Source organism: Pezoporus flaviventris, unplaced genomic scaffold, assembly GCF_033815535.1.
Source record: "Pezoporus flaviventris isolate CSIRO_AGI_PZ_B2104156 unplaced genomic scaffold, CSIRO_AGI_Pfla_v1 ptg000071l, whole genome shotgun sequence".
NCBI lineage: Eukaryota > Metazoa > Chordata > Aves > Psittaciformes > Psittacidae > Pezoporus > Pezoporus flaviventris.
In genome coordinates, this window is record NW_026892619.1 from 2,231,590 (window position 1) to 2,248,958 (window position 17,369).

Sequence of the window (17,369 nt, forward strand, 5' to 3'; positions counted from 1 at the left end):
AAAGGAGGGTTCCCAACACACCTCCTCCATGTGGCTTCCTGCGTTACTGGAGGGATGCTGTGCATGGGCACCAGGAGCACCGAGACCTGGGTGCAATCAGGAGCATGACTTCATGGGCTCTAGGGGGGGGTTAAGGCTGGTCCTTGGGTGTCGCTTGGACCTGGAAGCAGGGCCCTGCCTTAAATCCCAAGGGCTTCATAGACATGTGGGATGTGGAAAGCTTTGCAGGTGTTTCTAAAGGCTCCTGGTCGGCCCCGGCTGCCCTTTGGGACATAGTGGATTCCCTCCACCAGCCCATTTTGGGGCTCGTCAATGCAAGCACTGGGTGATGCTGCGATCTACCGGTGGGAAGCGGCACTGGCGTTCACTGCGCTGACAGAAAGGACCCGCATCCCTCCCGTCATTGCCGCGGGGTCAGTCCCGTTTGTGCTCAGCAGCTCCAGCTCCCTCCTCGCACGCTTGTTGCCATAACGAGAACAAGCTGCTCGCATCCTTCTGCACACCCATCTCAGTGCCCGCACTGGGATCTTACACTGAGCAAGCTCCTCTGAGTCAGCCACCAGCAACACCTCACCCGCACCACGCAGAGGAATGGGGTGGTTTTATTGAGGTAACATTAGTTGTTCTTTACTTAACCCCCAATACTCCATGCTGCGTCCCAAGGCAGGGTGCAGGGATGGAACAGGGAACACGGCATTCCTGTGAGCAGGATCCTGGAGCTGTGTGCTTGAAGTGCTGATAGCAGCCGGGCTTTTGAGTTGGATTGTTCTAAGGGCTGTCTGACCTCTACAAGAGATGCTTCATTCTACTTAGCACCAAGTCTAGTTTTACATTGACAATAAGTATAAATACATGTTTAAAACCCATCATCTGAGTCATTGTTGAAGACATAGGACAAGTTAAAAACACATAAATGCTAAAACCAGCTTTTGAGCATCCTCCCATAGAGGCTTCCAGAGTCAGTCAGCATTGGAGTGCCCGAAGCATCACCTTGTGCAGCACAAGGGGTCTGAGCACACTGATGTGCAGCTCTGAGCCTGATAAGGTTTAATTGACTTGATGCAGGTTGTGTCAGACTTGGTCCAGCAGTGAAGCCATCCTCTTCACAGCCCTGCTCTTGTCCAGCAAGTCCTTAGGTCCTCCTGACCAGTTAAGTTCAGCCACAGCACTGAAGAGTGTGCTGGCATCCCTCTGCTGCTCTCATTCACCTTGGTACACATGGAACAGTGAAACACAACAGCGACACAGGCCCCTCTGTGCACTGCTTATTGGTTAACCCATGCTAGGATCAAGAGCTTGGAAAGCTGCAGCAGCCAGATGATGCTGCAGGCCCTGGGGATGGGGGTCTCACACTGTACACCAGGCTTTACCAGAGCTCCAGCACAGCTCATTCTGGGCTTTAGTGCAATGAAGAGTTGCCTTTCCTGAGGTTTAAGAGCACAAACACCCCCCTTCAGCAACAGTGCTGACAATGGCATCACTGTTAACATACCATAAGTTAAACTAGGAGGGGGATCCAGCGCAACAGAGGAGCCGGTGCCATCCAGGTAAGTGCCAGCAAGCTTGGAGCACACAGGGCTGCTGCCCCCTCTTTGGGTGATGCATCCTCTGGGAAAATCCCTCTTTCCTTTTGAGGAGGGGCAGAGGGGACAGTGCTTCTCTCCCAGTGTCACACAGTCCTCGCTGGCTCCAGGCTATGCTCCATTGGCACCGGCTTTGCTGTTCCGAGATGCTTCCATTTGAGCCTGGGTGCAAGAGAAAGATGTGGATTTGAAGCACTATCAGGACAAACGCTTCTTGAAATGCAAGGGATTCTTTGGAAGAAGGTATTTTCCCTATGGGAAGCAGGCTAAGAACAAAGTTACTGTGGAAAGGAGCATCCTCCTCCTTGCAGAGATCAAGCCTGGATGTCTGCATAAGCAGCTAAACTGACATCAGGTATTTACAGCAAGAAAACAGGCACAAGTCACTGCAGAAAGGACTTTACAGCTACAAAATGCCATGTAACCCCAGGGTGGGTTTATCCTCGTGGTCCACAGGCGGATATTAAGGAAGAACACAGGGAAAGGCACACTGGGAATTCCCCACAGTGCCTGTCAAGTGTGGTGGGTTTGTATTTAGCAGCCCTCAATGCAGTTCTCATCCACCCCAGGTGCTCCTTGAACTCAACATCCCCAGCACCTCGTAGCATCCAGCCCCAGCTTGGGAGCTGTGGAAAGAACAATCTCCTTTGGGAAGTCTGAGGTTGGAAAAGCTTACCTCTTGTGGAGGAGGCTTTGCTGGCACTTCTGAGCCTGGCAATTGCTCTGTTGGCTGGGATACAACCCCTTCATCCTTTAAGGGAAAAGCAGCTTTAAGACATAGAAGCTTTGGAAAACAAAGCTCTACCTCCATCCCATCCAGCCCCTTCTCCTTCCCATGCACTGCATGCCTGTGAGAGCTCCAGGTCAGCATCTCCAACCTAACAGTGCTGTTTGGGAGTCCTCCTAGCAGTCGACACAATGTCCTCCTTCAGTTCTGTTGCTGCTTCTATCAGCTTGGACTAATCCAAGGAATTCTCTTCAGCCTTATGCTGAGAACCATCCCCTCTGGCTTTCCTGCTCCAGGTGTTTTGTCTCCCCTTGTCCTGGACCACTCCCCAGCTCACTAAGAGAGCTGAAAACAAGTCTCAAAGTCACCTTTAACTGGCTTCTCTGAGCTAATTGTACCTGGACAGAGGTCTCTGTATGTGACTAAAGCAACTTAGCAGCTTGTGAGCCCTCCTCTGCTGGAAGCCAGCACCCTGGTACTGATTAACTTGGGTTATTAACCCTAATCCTGGTGCTGCTTCCAGCACCAGCCCAAGATGTGCCATAGCTCTCGGTACCTTTCACTGCCTCAAGGCAAAGCGTGCAACCATGAGGCTCTGTGGCACAAACACAACGCAAGCACATGCACTGCTTGTGTGCTCTGGACAATGGTGTCAAACAAGGGGTGTTGCCTAGCTCTGGAAGGCTTTGTCCCCATGCTCTTCCCAAAGATTACAGCAATACACCCTCATTGTCCTACTCGGAGATTGCTCTTTTCCAACCTTTCCTCCCTGTACAACAGGGGCAGGATCCATCAGGGTCTCTTGGCCTTTGAGAGTGGATGTCGAGATTGGAGCAGTTTCACCTCTCTGCAGAAGAACACTGAGCTCAGCACAGTTCTAACTTCAGCCCCCTCCGAGGATCAAAGAACAAGATCCTTGTCTCAGGGCTTCACCTTTACAACGTGTAATGGTTGAGCTATTAACCTGAAAGCTGTATTCAAACAACTCACCTGCTTTTGGGGAACTGGAGCAGGTTGTGGCTTTGCATCTATCAAGTACAAGGCACGGGAAAGCAGGAGCAGAGAAGGTGGAACGTTCTCTTTCAAATGCAGATCCAGCCACTATTGGAGGAAAACAGAAGGAAAAGGTATTTCATACATGGTTTTATGTCAGTACAGAAAACACAGCACCCTTTGTCCTTCAGGAGCTTAAAGGTATCTGGAGTTTGACTTGCACAGATTGAAGTTGCCACAATGAGAAGGAATAGCTTGGAAGAGTTAAGGATACCAAATGGAATACACACTAGAGAGGATGCTCCCAGCTGCTCAGAAGGGCAAACATCACTACTGAGAAGCAGCCACCAGCTAAAGCAGAGTACTTTGAGTTACCTGTGTCTTACACAAACATCACCTACCGCACTATGTGTAACCTGTTTCAATGCTTACAGAACACTGGTGTTGGCTCTGCTACAACTCTTGGCTACTTTAGAAGCTTAAATCATATTCCACACCCCCTCCCTTCATCTTCCTTCTAGCTGGCCCTGATGCTACTTGGTCTTCTCTTTAGTCCAAGCCATCATCTGGATCCTGCATGCCTTTAATATGTTTTGTCAGGCGAGGATCCACGTGGAATGGATGAATCCCTGGTGAAGCTGGGCCTGAGCACTGCTCCTCACTGTGTCCTAGGACCACACCGGAGTGGACTTGCCTGTCTGAGCTGTTCCTTCAGTTGCTCCTCTGAGAGACCCAGTGACCGCATCCCTCTGGCTCTGCACGCGCTCTGCAGCTCGGACACACTCAGGCCATTGACTCCTTCCTTGGCAATCAGCTGCAATGAAAAGGGATGCTCCTATCCAGGCACAGAGTAAGCCAAAACCCTGATGTACTTGCTGGGCTTGAGCCCAAAGAAAGGTCTGTTTAGGTAAATGGGCATAAAGTCACCCCGATACAAAGATGAGAGGGAACCTTTGTGGGTTATTCCTTCTGACAGCTTTCAGCTCCAGAGGATGGAAAACCTGGATCCTAATTACTTTGGGTTCCCCCCAGGCATACGTTACACGTGATGCTGCAGGTCCGAAGAGCTCCTTCACACACTCAACTGCAGGCTTTAAAGCTGGACCAGCGTTAGTTAGTTAGCTGGCTAGTTAACTAATTAGTTAGTTAACCTGGTTAGTTGCATGGGCCTGTCAGAACTCCTCACCTCTTCCTAGCAGTAACCTTTCTGGTATTTTCTTTTGTGTCCCAATAGGATTCTTTACACCATTTCAAACCACAGCTCCTACACAAGCCTAAAACATAGGCTGGGACTTCTGGAGGTCCCCAGTCCAACCTCCTGTTCAACAGAGGGTTAAGTTACACATTTCTTTACATTGCTCAGCCTTTTCCATGTATGCCTTGAGCATCCTTAGGGATGCGGATTCCACAGCCTTTGGAAAACCCGTTCCACTGTTTACCCACTGAGTTTGACTTTGTTTCCTTATCAAGATGGAATTTCCCTTGCTGCAACTGATGACCTTTACCTGTTCTCCTCCTGTGCACCTCTAAGTCTGGTTCCATGTGCTAAGCAACCCCATTAGGTGCATCCTCCCTTGGCCTTCTCCAGGCTAGAGGAATGCAGCCACTCTCTAAACTAATATAAACTCATCCTGAATTCACTTGGTTCATGGTGTTTCCATGCGATGTCTATTCCAGACCTGGAAAGCAGCAGTGATTCAGTGGGCTTGCGCTCCACCAACGCAAGGACATCTGAGCTGCCTCAAGCTCACCTCATCGTCTGCCTTGATGGTTCTGAGCCTGAGCAGGAGCTGAAAGCGGAGCAGGTTGTTGGTGCCGATGGGCTGCAGCTCAAGCAGCTTGCACAGAGCCACCAGCTGAGGCCGTTCCAAGTGCTCCAGGGTGAGCTCGTCCTCAAAGAGCTTGGAGAAGCGCACGATGTCCTGGGTGCTGGGCTGGTGGCCGCTGCGACGGATCTGGGCAAAGCAAGAGGCATCAGGGCCAAAGAGCACCCCAGCTTGGGAAGGATCCTCTTGCCCCTCTCAGGAAGGGGCCCTTCCTGTTTCTCACACTGGGTTTTCAGCCTCTGGATGGAAACCAGAGCCTATAGTTACAAGGCCAAAGGGAAACAGCATTGAGTGGCCACTTAAAGGACGCTCCAGCATGGGAATGCTTGTCCGTATGGATAGCTCTGAGTGGTGGGGTCAAGAGCTAGTGCCAGCAGGGCATCAGCAGCAGGAGGGCATCCAGTTAATGGTAACCCCAGACAGACAGCTCTGCAATCTTAGTACAAATCCCTCATTCTCTGCTCAAAACAGCATCGCTAAACCCCACCACCACCACCCCCCAGCCCATTTTACCTGGTGCACATAAGAGGAGAATTGTTTTCCTTGTGCTGATTCCACTTTGTTCCTTTTGGCCATCTCTGCAATGGTTTCCTGCAGGAACTTGGCTAACTCCAGCTTCGCGTTTAACCTCTTCTTCTGCTTCTCTTCCTTCATTTAGGAAACGAAACAGAAATTAGGAATTCCACTTGAAAATCAGGAGGGGATTGCGGGAAGGAGATGGGATAGGGCTTCAGGGCTGAAAGCAAACAGGCTTGGGTTGAGGCAGGTAAATGACTTGCTGTGTGCTTTCCTGCATCACTGCTTACAGCACACCCACCAGACCCTGGTGCTCAGCATAGGAACAAGCTGGGCCCTCGACCTGTGCATGAGGCTGTTCCTCACCCACAGCAACAGGCAGGAAGCAAGAGCTCTTGTGTGCAGCTGTAGAGATGCTCTGATGAGCTGGAGAATGCCCTCAGGAAGGACACAAACCTTCTTTGACTCGGTCTCAAACGTCGAGGGCAGCATTTCAGGAAAGAGCTTCAAGAACACAGGCAACAGGAACTCCATGAAGGGGACAATGACAAACACCAGGAAGGGAACCAGGCGGAAGAGATCTGCACAAGTTCTCAGCAGCTGTAGAGAAGACACAGCAGAAATCACCACTCAACCAGGCACACAAATGGGCTCCAAAGGGAGCGTGGCAACCGAGCGGTTCAGCGCCTTTCATAGAACCATTGAGTTTGGGTTGGAAAAGACCTGAGGATCACCCAATTCCAACCCCCTGCCATGGGCAAGGGATGCCTCACACTAGACCATGTCACACAATGTGGCCTTGCACACTACCAGCGATGGAGCATTTACCACTGTGCCAGCTCCTCAGCATCCTCACATAAAGAACTTCTTCCTTATCTCCAACCTGAACCTCCCCTGTTTCAGTCTGAACCCATCACCCCTTGTCCCATCGCTACAGCCCCTGATGAAGAGCCCCTCTCCATCACTGCAAGCCTCTTATCGCATCATTTCAGCCGGGTAGCACTCACCCTTCTTCTCTCCCTCCTAGTGAGGACCTGGCCATGTAGCAGCCTCCACACCATCCTGGCAGCCACCTTCGTGTCGATCCAAAGCAAGTGGAATCCATTGTAATAATGCCTCAGTTCCCCCACAACTCGTTGGCGTAAAGACCTTGTCCCCTTGGGCCTCTCTGCGTCTGGAGCAGTGTCGGGATGAGCCTTATGGGTCACATCGCTGCGGGATGTGGGTTCTTCCTGGTGTGAGCAGCTGGAGGTGTGGAATGCCCGTAGGGATGCAGCCAGTGGATGGGGCAGGATGGTACCCACGGGAGCACGGCACCCATGGTTCACAGAGTCTCTTACACAGGTCCAGCTTAAACCAGGATCCACTGCTTGGGCAAAAGCAGCTGCTGGGGAGTGCGGAGAACTGGAATGCGCGAGGAGATGGGAGCCTCTGAAACTGGGAAGGTGTTTAAGCAAGTCAGAGCAGCGCGGCCGTGGTACCCAGGCTTCAGACACACATTAATGGCCTTAGTGCCAAATTCATAGCCACCGACTGCTTTGGGTTGAAGGGGTCTGAGAGGAAAGTACTGAGAATCACAGCAGTGCCCTATGATCCATCCAGTGCTGACAGCTCTTTTGGTGGAGAACAGCTCAGGACTTCACACTGAAGGAAAGCCCTTTTAGCAACTGCACTGCTCCAAATTTGCTAGTTTTAAACCCAAACCGTATGTTCAGAACGGAGATCACATCTCCTGCCCCAGCAGCATCACTTGGGCATCATGGGCAAACTCCATCTCCTTTATCAATGGGAGAAGACCTCGCCCACCGGAATCCCTGTGTTTTAGTTAAACCAAACGTTGCATTTCCCATCTTTAACCCAGGAATCGTTTTAACGCATCCCTGCAGCGTCTTAACGCATTGCTGCTACCGCACAGCGCCAGTAACCGCATATAAACGGCTAAAGCAAGGCGTTGCGGTGCCCGGGACCCCCAGAGGTGCGCTTACCCCATCCCTATCCCCATCCCTGGAGCACAGAGTGCTTGGAAACCCCACCGGCTCCTTACCTGTGCCTGGCGGCGGCGCGGAGCAAGCTCCATCCGCCTGCGGCCATGGCGGACGGGCTCGGGCCCCGGAGGATCCCTCATTCCCCTCGGGGCCGCAGCTCCCGGTGCTGGCCCCATCGGCGGCTCCCGCACCGCCCCATCGCGCCCGGTCCGCAGCGCTCCCGCATCGGCGAGCGCCGCTCTATGGCTGCATCGCCATCACGCCACGGCGCGGCGGCACGGCCCGCTCCGAGGGAGCCAATCAGAAGGCGGGATTGAGGCCCTGCCGCACAGGACACCCAATAGGAGCGGGGAGGAGGCGGGGCTTGACCCGAGGTGGCACTAGAGCGGGCTGGTCCAAGCGCTGCCGGTGATGGGGCAGCCACGGCTTCCCCGTTCAACCCATCACGGTGTCCCAGCACCCTCACAGGGCAGCACTGCTTAAAGAGCCCATCTCAGCCTCCCCTCTGGCAGCTTAAAGCCATTCCCCTTGGCCTGCCCCTGCATCCCTTGTCCAGCTTTCCTGCAGCCCCTTCAGGCACTGGAGCTTCTCTGAGGTCTCCCCTTAAGGAGCCTTCTCTTCTCCAGGCTGACCCAGCCTGGCTCCGGAGCAGAGCTGCTCCCCTCATCCTCATGCCCTTCACTGGATGGGCTCCAACAGCTCCCCATCCTTACGCTGGGGACACCAGAACCGTATGCAGTGACCATTAACGTTTAATTCCACGCATTTAGAATGCACAGAAGGGAGAGGGAAAGCCTTTCCCAGCCCAACTCTGATTGTGTTGAAAGAAAGTTGCTTTACCATCCCCGTTCACACTGGGGGCCATGAGATCATCACTCAGCTCGTGTCTCAGCTTCCTCTTCCGTGTTAGGTCTCATCGCCTTCTACCTCATCCTTCCTGCTTTATTGTCCACGCGTGTCACCTCCACATCGCGTTTACTTCGCCTTTCCTTGCTTCCCTTCCCTTGTCTCCCCCCCCCCTGCCCCGTGCTGGCTTCGCTGCAGCGCACATTCACTCCGTGCGCTCCGCTTGTGTTTTCCGGGGCTAAATAAAGCCGGGAGGGCCGTGAAGGAGGGGAATTAACCACGACCATCCCGATGTCTCCTTCACCACTCACAACCTCCCGCGAGCCACGGCGCTTCCCTCCCGGCTCCCACTGGGGTCCCTCGGCCGGGGCCGGTGCTTCCCAGGCCTCACCGTGAGCTCCTCGGGATGCGGGACACGGAGTCGCGGGGCCGAGCTGACCCCTCCGGACTACAACCCCCATAATGCCTTGCGGCCGACGCCGCCCGGGTACCCAATAGGATGCGAGGGGCGGTGGCGTCCCGTACGTCGTGCGCGGCGGCGGCGGCGGCGGCGGGGGGGCGGAGGCGGAGGGCGCGCAAGCGGGGCCGGGACCGGGCCTGAGCGCACCGAGCGCCGCCTTCCCCCGCCGCCAGCGGTCGCCCGCGCCCCGCCGAGCGCCTCCCCTTGGCCGCAGCGGCCGGGAGCCGGGCGGTGGGGGGGGCGGGCGGGCGGCCTCCCTCCCGGGGCGGAGCTCGGACGCCAGCGGCGGGGGCGCGGAAATCGAGGCCGGGGCTCCATCGCGGCCTGCTGCTGCAGCGGGAGGAGGCGGGAGGCCCGCCCGCCGCCGCCGCCGCAGCCCCCGCCGCCGGCCTTTGTCTCCGCTGGGCTGGGTGGACGCGGCGGGGGCAGTTAGAATGGAACACACTGAAGGTGAGGGGCAGCGGGGGCGGCGGCGGCGGCAACGGCCCGACCGGGCTTAAAGGGGCCGCGGCCGCCATGTTTGCTGCCGGCGCTGCGGCGGCACCGGCGCGGGCCCCACGGGGCGGGCGGTGGGGCGGTGTGAACGGGGCTGTCCCGAGCCGAGCCGACCCCGCGGCAAGGGCCGGGCAGCAGCGGAACGCGGGCTCCGTGGGGCCGGGCAGCGGGACCCGCTCCCTGCCTCCCTCCCACCCCTCCGGTTGCGCAGGCGGCAGGTAACCGGGGTCCGGGGAGGTGTGTGTGGGGGGGAACCTCGGGCTCGGTGTGTGTGTGGTGTGAGCGGCGCTGTGCCCCTCGGCTCCCCGTCGGTTGTAAGGGTTTCCTGTGTTTGGAATGCCGGGCAGAGCGCGCTTGGATGGGTTGGGGTGGGTTTGGTGCTGTTGCTTCCTTGTGTGTCCCGGCCGGCTTGCTTTGGAGGGTCAGTTTTAATGAAGGCTGAAGGTTTTCGAGGAGGTGTTAAGAAGGAATCCTAACGCTGATCCAGTTCATTGTGTACAAACCGCCCCAAAAGCCGGTGTAAGGTAATGGGAGCTGAGGAAGAAGTTGTAGCCTGGTTTAGTGGTTGTTCCCGTGGCTTTAGTGTCGAGATGCGCAGAGGAAGTTGGGGCAGATTAAGAGTTACAATGGGAATAATGAACTGCTTGGGAAGGCTTGGCTCCCAAAAGTGAGCATGGGCTTCATGGAGTCACGGAGGAGAGGATGCTCATCGAGGGCTGCATGGTTTGGGTTCATGCAACAGCGTTGTGAGGCTTTCAGGGTGTTCACTGCCCCTGAGCTTGAAGGGATTCCTATGGGATACAGTGCAGTTACTGCACTGGGTTGAGATGTGGAAGGACGTCACGACTCTTACAAGGCTTGGTATTAAAGAGCTGGTTTCCGAGACTTTAAATCCCGATGATTTAGAGCCCCAAAGCGACCCCTTTTCTTTCCCTTTTTAACCCATAGCGTTGTCTTTGCTGCTGCCCAAGTTGTTCCGTTCCGGGGGTAACTTCGTGCAGTGCCTTTCTCAAACCCAGGTTTCAGCCTTGGCTCTTTCTTCTGGCCTTAAACAAAAGCAAAGCACCTTTAGGAAGGGACCCAGGGGAGGGGGCAGTCTCACCACACACCCTCAGGTTTGTTTAGAGGCCTCTGATTCACCCTCCATGGCTGCCAGGAGAGCCCAGCTGAAGCCAGGAGGGGTCCACAGGCTGCAGTTCCTCTGCTAAGGAAGCTCTGTGCTGTTGGAAACCATCCCAAACCCTTCTAGGATTCCATGGAAAACTCGGTGTTGTCTTAATGTGTGTAAAGCAAGCTTGCCATGAATGGTTTCCTAAGGCCATGCAGGACAAAGTGGGACAGAGGAGGTTGCAAATCCCCATGGCAGGAATGGGGAAGACTCATTCTGTTATTTCTGCTCCTGTATTGTGAGCATCACAGAAGGCTGTTAGGGTTGAGGAAGCAGCTCCGCAGGTGATTTTGGACGTGACCATAGGCAAGGTGAGGCTGTGCTCAGTGGTGGTGAGGAGCCTCAGGTGTTTCACCTGGTTCCAGGTGTTAAGAGCAGGAATGGAAACACAGCAGGAGCTGATTGCATCACTTCTAAACCTGAGTGAGCCAGCTCGGTTCCAGCCCAGCAGCTGTCCTTGGTGAAACACCTACAGCAGAGCTCTCAGCTCAGCTGCGTGGAGGAGATGCTGGAGGTGCCCGGTACCAGCATGGGTGAGACACGGGGGTACATGGAATGAAACAGTGTGGAAAGTGGCACTGAATGGGTGTGCGGTGACTCAGGCAGTGAAGAGCTGGGCTGGTTCTGCTGGAGAAGGCTCCAGGGAGACCTCAGAGTGGCTCCCAGTGCCTCAGGGGGCTACAGGAAAGCTGGAGATGGGCTTTGGACAAGGGATGGAGGGGCAGGACAAGGGGGAATGGCTTTAACCTGGTACAAGGGAGATTGAGCTGAGCTCTCAAGTTCTTCACTGAGGGTGATGGGACGCTGGGATGGATTGAATGGAGAAGCTGTGGCTGCCCCATCCCTGGCAGTGCTCAAAGCCAGGTTGGACAGGGCTTGGAGCACCCTGCTCTAGTAGAAGCTATCCTTGCCTATGGCAGGGCTTGGAACTAAAGGAGCTTTAAGGTCCCTTCCAACCCAAACCAGGCTGGGATTCTATGATGTGAACAGATCTTTGAATCTCTCTGCTTCAGCCCGGCGTGGATGGGAGCTGGGTTGTTGTTGTTACAGTGTAAAGACATCCCTGGAACTCCTGCTTTCGAGCCTGTTGATCGGAAGCGTGGCTGAGGGTGACGAGGCGGTGACACCGTTCACTGAGCACATAAGGCTGACTCAAACGCGTGCTGTTTCAGCTCAGTGAGCCAGTAGGACAGTTCCTGTTCGCACAGCAGATGCGTTTGCCATCCTCTTGGCTCTCCCAAGCGCTAACCAACTGCTGCAGGCAGGGCTCCCCGTGTGGGGGTGTCCCCGGGAAAGGGTGCCTTGAATACAGAAAGGCTTTGTGGAAATCCTGCCGTGCCTCCCTTGATGTTGTGTCAGCTCCAGGGATCTTCTCGCCTTGCTTTGAGCTCTTCCTGCCGGAGCAGGAGCACAGTGGATGGATCCATGGCGCTCCCGTGTTGCTGTGGGAGCCCAAAGCTCCTTGTTCAGGAGGAAGAGCAGCTCCCATCAGATGGGATCAGCATCCTTTGGAGCTGTTTGATGATCTGAGGGCTCAGTTGTTATTTAGTGTGCTGCAGCACAGCAGGAATACTGGGGGGGGGGTGGTTTGCTGGGAGGGAAGTTGCGAAATGCTCCTGCTAAAAATGGCTTTAGAGAAGTACCAGGGTGAACCCAGAGGGTTCCAGAGCTCTTTGAAACCTTCCCGTTGTCCTGAGTGGTTTGAGTCAAACTCAAGTGAAGAAGCTGGGATGGGGTGGGAAGTGAAGCAAACTTAGTGTGAGTTGAAGAGCTCTACCAGGTTAACCTCCCTTTGCCTCGTACTGCTTTTATGTTTTCGTTCATTTGCTTTCCCCTCTGGTACTTGGAACTGGGACTCTCCCATGAATAGATTTGCTCAAGCAGTGTCTGTAAACAGGCTCATTCCCTGCTCGGGCAGAAGATCCTGCAGGGAAAGGGCCATGGGCAGGCTGTGTTTCTCTCCCCAGGTTTGGAGGACAAACTCTTTTCCCTCCTTAGGACATCCAGTTGTGGTTTGGAAGGTATTGATGGCTTCATGGTGTTTCCCAGCTGCTCTGAAGTGCCTGTTTCCTATAGACCTGAAGTAATAGGTTTCTTTAGCTGTTGGTTGAGTTCCAGTGTTACATGTATTGTGGATCGTGTTCGGAACCAAAATCCTACAGCTTGCAGGAGGCTGACACTGTGATTTAATAGAGTGATGGCTGTTGTAATGGCAAGAACTTATTCTGAACCACTTCCTTGCAGGATCAACGTGGATTACTGAAAATCACCTTCAGCTGGGGGGTTAGGTGGTGTTCCTTTGCTGAGGAGGGACAGGCCCAACTCTCTTGAGCCTCTTTGATGTTCCAACAGCCGTGGGGATGACTTATACATGGGAATGACTTGTCCAAAGTGATCCTTGCTGGGGTTTGGCTGTCGAGCTTCCTGTACTTTCCGCGTTGATGGTTCTGATCCCTTGGTAGCTCCAGGGGCTGTCCTTTCACTGGGCAGCAACTGGGAAACAACCAAAGCAATGCAGAGCTATGGAGAGGAGGGGAGGGTGGGGAGCTCTGGGTGTGAGAGCCGTGATGACAGCGGGGAAGGAAGAGGCTCCAGATGATGTAACCTCTGTGGGAGGAGAGTACCACAACTGAGGTTTAAGACCTGAGAGTAGCAGTGAAGCAATAGCCCCTGGTGCTGCAGCCTGGATGGGGAGGTACTGAGGTAGGTGTGAAGGGCAGGCTGTGTTACCCAGGTGAGCTCCACAAAGGAGTTAGTTCAATAACCAAGCTCCTCTCTTGTGCTGGAAACTCCTAAATCCAATGGAAAAAGAGAGATTTGAAGGCCATTAACCCATAGCCTTCACCAGGTAACAAAATGAAGCGTGCTGGCAACACATAGACCTTGTGGAGGCGACTGTGTTGGCAGCATTAGGAGCAGCCTTACCTGGGGACTGGCAGCGTGGGCAGACTTTGACCCAAGGACTCTGTGGGCAGGAGATAAGAGCCACCAGACAGTGGCTTGCAGCTTTAGAGTTCTGTTAATGCCATGCCTGGATCTCCTTAATTCCATTCTGGGATAGTTGTGTTAGCAGGGAGAACTTCTCAACACCACCAAAACTGCTGGGTTTGCTGCTGTACCTTATTCCAGCCCTTCTAAGTTAAAATAAGCTGCCTTGGCGTGAGCATTCCTTGAAGGAACAGGCCAGAACTTCTCTCTGTGTTGCTTTGAATGCTGCATCTCACTGTAGACCCATAGACGTGACCGTGACAAGGAGCCTGGGGTATTGTCACAGCTTGGTGCTCTAGCCTTGTGAAAGGGAGTTCTTCCCATAGGAACACAGCTGAGGCTCAGAAACACCCTGTTAAATCACTCAGCAGTCTGTAGATCCTCAGTTTCAGAGTGATGTTTATAGATGGGATCAGAATGGGGGAAGGCAAGTAGCCTAACACAGAACCCTGCAATGGGCCTTGGTGTCCCAGTGAAACACAACACAAAGCAGTTGGGTTCATATCCCCAAGTGTGGAAGCTCTTCTGAGGCAAGCCTGGAAGTTGCCAGTGTGACAGGGAAGGGTCTGCTCTAAGGGGAGGAATGAGATGTGCTCAAGTTCTTTGCCCGCATCAGATGAGCATCCTCCAACAGGGCCCAAAGCTCACAGCATTTCCACCCTCAGGAGGACATAAAGCAACATTATCCAAGCACCATGAGACATTAGCAGGGTTACTCTTTAACTCTCTATAGTTTTCTTGTCTTAGATTTTCTTTTTCTTCAAGTTGATTTTTGCTTTTGATATAGTTCTGGTGTGGCCTCGCCAAAGGCTGGGTCCTGGTGTGATGTCCTTTGGCAGATCCCTTGTTGAACATCCTAGTGCTTCATGCTGAACTAAGGGGATGGTCTTACTTTTGTTGTATTTGGGTAAAAGAACGTGATTTATTTCCTATTCAAAGCCTTCCAAAACTGGGAAGTTGAAAGTAATTCTAAGCTCTGTTAAACTCTCCCTGCTTTGACTCTGCCCATCAGTGGATGTACCAGTTAGATAAAGTTAGGGGGGTTTTAAGTACCCAGAAGAAAAAGAAGATTGAACCTGCTTTCAGTAACAATAGAAGCAGCCTCGGGTGCAGTTTGTTGCTAGGGTGAGAAATGTGTTGTTTGCTCTTCAGGCTGACAGACCTAAAGCACAAGTAGTGGGTGAGGAGGACAAACAGTGCCGCTTCCTCTTCCTGGAGCTGGTGGTTTTGTGTGTTGGTCTTGGTACACAGCCCTGCTCCGGGTGCTGTTCCTCTGTGCACCCTCCCCTGGGCAGCATCGCTTCTGGGGTGGGTTTGGGGTTACTGCACTCAGTGAATTTTGCTGTCGTGCTGTCAAGTTGTTCCCTTGGTCGCTTAATTCCAGCACCAAAGGGGCCTCTGTGATTGTAAAGATGAGCACAGACATCAGTGTAACCCCCAGTGTGAAGCTCGTCCTCATTGCTCTCATGACTTCAGTTTCCTTTTGCAGCCCCGGAGGAGGGAAATGCTCTCAGTGTTTTGAAAACCATTAGGTAAGGCATTGAGGTGAGAATTGAATGTGGGCAGGGTTAGATGGAGCTTCTTATAATGAGAAGTATCTGTGGGATGTGTTAATGTAGCTTCAAGCCCCGACCAGAAGGGCACAGTAACCCTCCTTTGTGCCCACACAAGGACAGGATAAATATCACCAGGCTGTGTTTGCTTTGGAAGGGATAAACTGACCTTGTCTGCAAGCAAACCATTGGTTCTTACCTGAAGTTCAGGTCACTCGTTATTGAACATTGGGATTATTTAGGTGACTGCAAACACCTTTGCTGAGCCAGTAATTGAGGTTTGGAAATCGAACTTGGGTTTCATCTGATTGTCATGTTTTAATAGGCAATGCGAAATGGCAAGTGTGTGTGTGTGAGACAGCTCTCTCAGCTGTAACCTGCATCAGTGTTTCCAAACCTCAGGTTTGGAGATGGTTTGATGCTGAGGCTGTTTCCTTCAGATCCACGTAGTGTTGAAGCCCTAAAGGTTTAACGTTTGGGCTCCAGCCAGCCTGAGGGCTGCTCATCCGGTTGTAGCTTTGGCAAGGAGGTGGGGAGGAAGGGAAGAGGTTTCCGTTGTTTGAGTGGTCTCTGGGTGGGTTTTTGGCCTTGTCCAGTTTGCAGTGACTGTGGTGTCAAGAGAACTTGGTATCTTCTGTGTGCTTTGTGCTTCCCTGCACCAAGCTGGAAGGGCTTCAGGGAGCAGCTGGAATTCCAGCCCTGCTGTTGTGGCTTTGTAACACTTGGGCTCCTAGATCTGTAAGCACTTGGAGGTGCTTAGAACATTTCTTCAGATGTCTTGGGAAGGAAGAAAGTGGTCATTAGAAAAGCTGCTCTGCAGAGATGCGTGAAGGGGGCTTAGAAGGATGCTGGAGATGGGCTCTTTGCCAGGGACTGTAGCGATGGGACAAGGGGTGATGGGTTCAGACTGAAACAGGGGGAGTTCAGGTTAGATAAAAGGAAGAAGTTCTTTAGTGTGAGGGTGCTGAGGTGCTGGCACAGGGTGCCCAGAGAAGTGGTGAATGCTCCATCCCTTGTAGCGTTCAAGGCCAGATTGGATGACATGGTCTAGAGTGAGGCATCCCTGTCCATGGCAGGGGGGTTGGAAGTGGATGATCCTAAGGTCCTTTCCAACCCAAACGGTTCTGTGATTCAGTAGTACTCTGTAAATACACAACAGGGTGCTGCTGAATGAAAGGGTTGGGAATGGGTCTTAAATCTCAGCAGTTTGCTTAATTATTAGCTTATGATTCACACCGCTTTCTCCTTTCCCTTTTCCCGGCTGTAGGCCCTATGAGAAGAAGGGAAAGCTAAGGATGCTGGAGCAGAACAATGGATTTCTCTTTCTCTTTCATGCAAGGGATCATGGGAAACACAATTCAGCAACCACCTCAACTCATTGACTCCGCCAACATCCGCCAAGAGGACGCCTTCGATGGCAGCAGCGACATTGCTGAAGATGCTGGGCAGACGCCCTACGAGGCGGCGCTGCAGCAGGGCTTCCCTTACCCTGCACCCGCAGCCGAGGAGCTCCCCCCCCTCACCAACGGCTACCCCCCGACCATCAACATGTACGAGCCTCAAGCCAAATACCAGGCGTACCCCCAGTACCCCAATGGTTCAGCCAACGGGTTCGGTACCGTCAGGAACTTCAGCCCCCCCGAGTATTTCCAGCTGGACCACTCGAGCGCACGGCCGCACGATGCGGTGGAGAAACCTTCTCCTCCACAGCCACCGCCTCCACCACCACCACCACCACCACCACCTTCGGTCCCGGCGGCGGTGATTCCAAAGAAGACTGGCTCACCAGAGATCAAACTAAAAATAACCAAAACTATCCAGAACGGCAGGGAATTGTTTGAGTCCTCTCTCTGTGGGGACCTTTTAAATGAAGTACAAGCGAGTGAGTATGCTAAGGCGAAACATGAAGGGAGGAAAGAGAAAAGGAAAAAGAGTAGCAAGCATGACTCTTCCCGCTCGGAAGAGCGCAAGTCACACAAAATCCCCAAGTTAGAACCAGAGGAGCAAAATGTAAGTGGAATCAGAGTTTCAGCCGTCTGTATACCTGGTACTGTTGATGGAGTAATGCGTCTTGGGCACTGTTTCTCCTTACTCTTAGTTGTATTACCTCTGTAAAGCCATGGGGCTTTATTGTTAGATGCTCATCTTGCCAGAACCTGTATTTCTAGGACAGTTTTGGTTAAAAGGCTGTATATGACATAATGGATGCTAGAAAAGGTTGTATCGTGG

At 53.3% G+C, this 17,369-nt stretch overlaps 2 protein-coding genes across 12 annotated transcripts in view; one reads left to right on the forward strand and one right to left on the reverse strand.

Moving 5' to 3' along the window:
* Window positions 1–1,574: 1,574 nt before the first annotated feature.
* On the reverse strand, window positions 1,575–7,838 carry LETM2 (leucine zipper and EF-hand containing transmembrane protein 2). Of its 3 annotated transcripts, none has more exons than XM_061472492.1 (10): window positions 7,690–7,838; window positions 6,653–7,082; window positions 6,102–6,245; window positions 5,643–5,777; window positions 5,055–5,258; window positions 3,998–4,117; window positions 3,301–3,411; window positions 3,071–3,157; window positions 2,260–2,334; window positions 1,575–1,745 (listed from the first exon to the last, which is right to left on the reverse strand). In XM_061472492.1, exons 1-10 carry the CDS (start codon window positions 7,734–7,736, stop codon window positions 1,695–1,697), a joined length of 1,404 nt encoding a protein of 467 aa, XP_061328476.1. In that variant the 5' UTR covers window positions 7,737–7,838; the 3' UTR covers window positions 1,575–1,694. The 3 variants fall into 3 exon arrangements, with proteins under 3 accessions (XP_061328476.1, XP_061328475.1, XP_061328477.1); XM_061472491.1 differs by having other exon boundaries at window positions 3,033–3,157; XM_061472493.1 differs by lacking the exon at window positions 3,071–3,157.
* A 1,269-nt stretch (window positions 7,839–9,107) lies between these two features.
* The window catches only part of NSD3 (nuclear receptor binding SET domain protein 3), a 38,203-nt gene continuing 29,941 nt past the window's right edge, over window positions 9,108–17,369 (forward strand). For 2 of the 9 annotated variants that reach the window (XR_009746767.1, XM_061472448.1), the window contains exons 1-2: window positions 9,111–9,386; window positions 16,408–17,150. Coding sequence is in view for 7 of the 9 variants with exons in the window: in XM_061472448.1 (XP_061328432.1) it covers window positions 16,452–17,150 (699 nt within the window). In the remaining 2 variants the exon portion in view is untranslated. Of the gene's footprint in view, window positions 9,387–9,460; window positions 9,483–11,029; window positions 11,133–16,407; window positions 17,151–17,369 lie in introns of those variants that run through there. The other 7 variants (XM_061472452.1, XM_061472453.1, XM_061472454.1 and 4 more) reach the window with 7 other exon arrangements.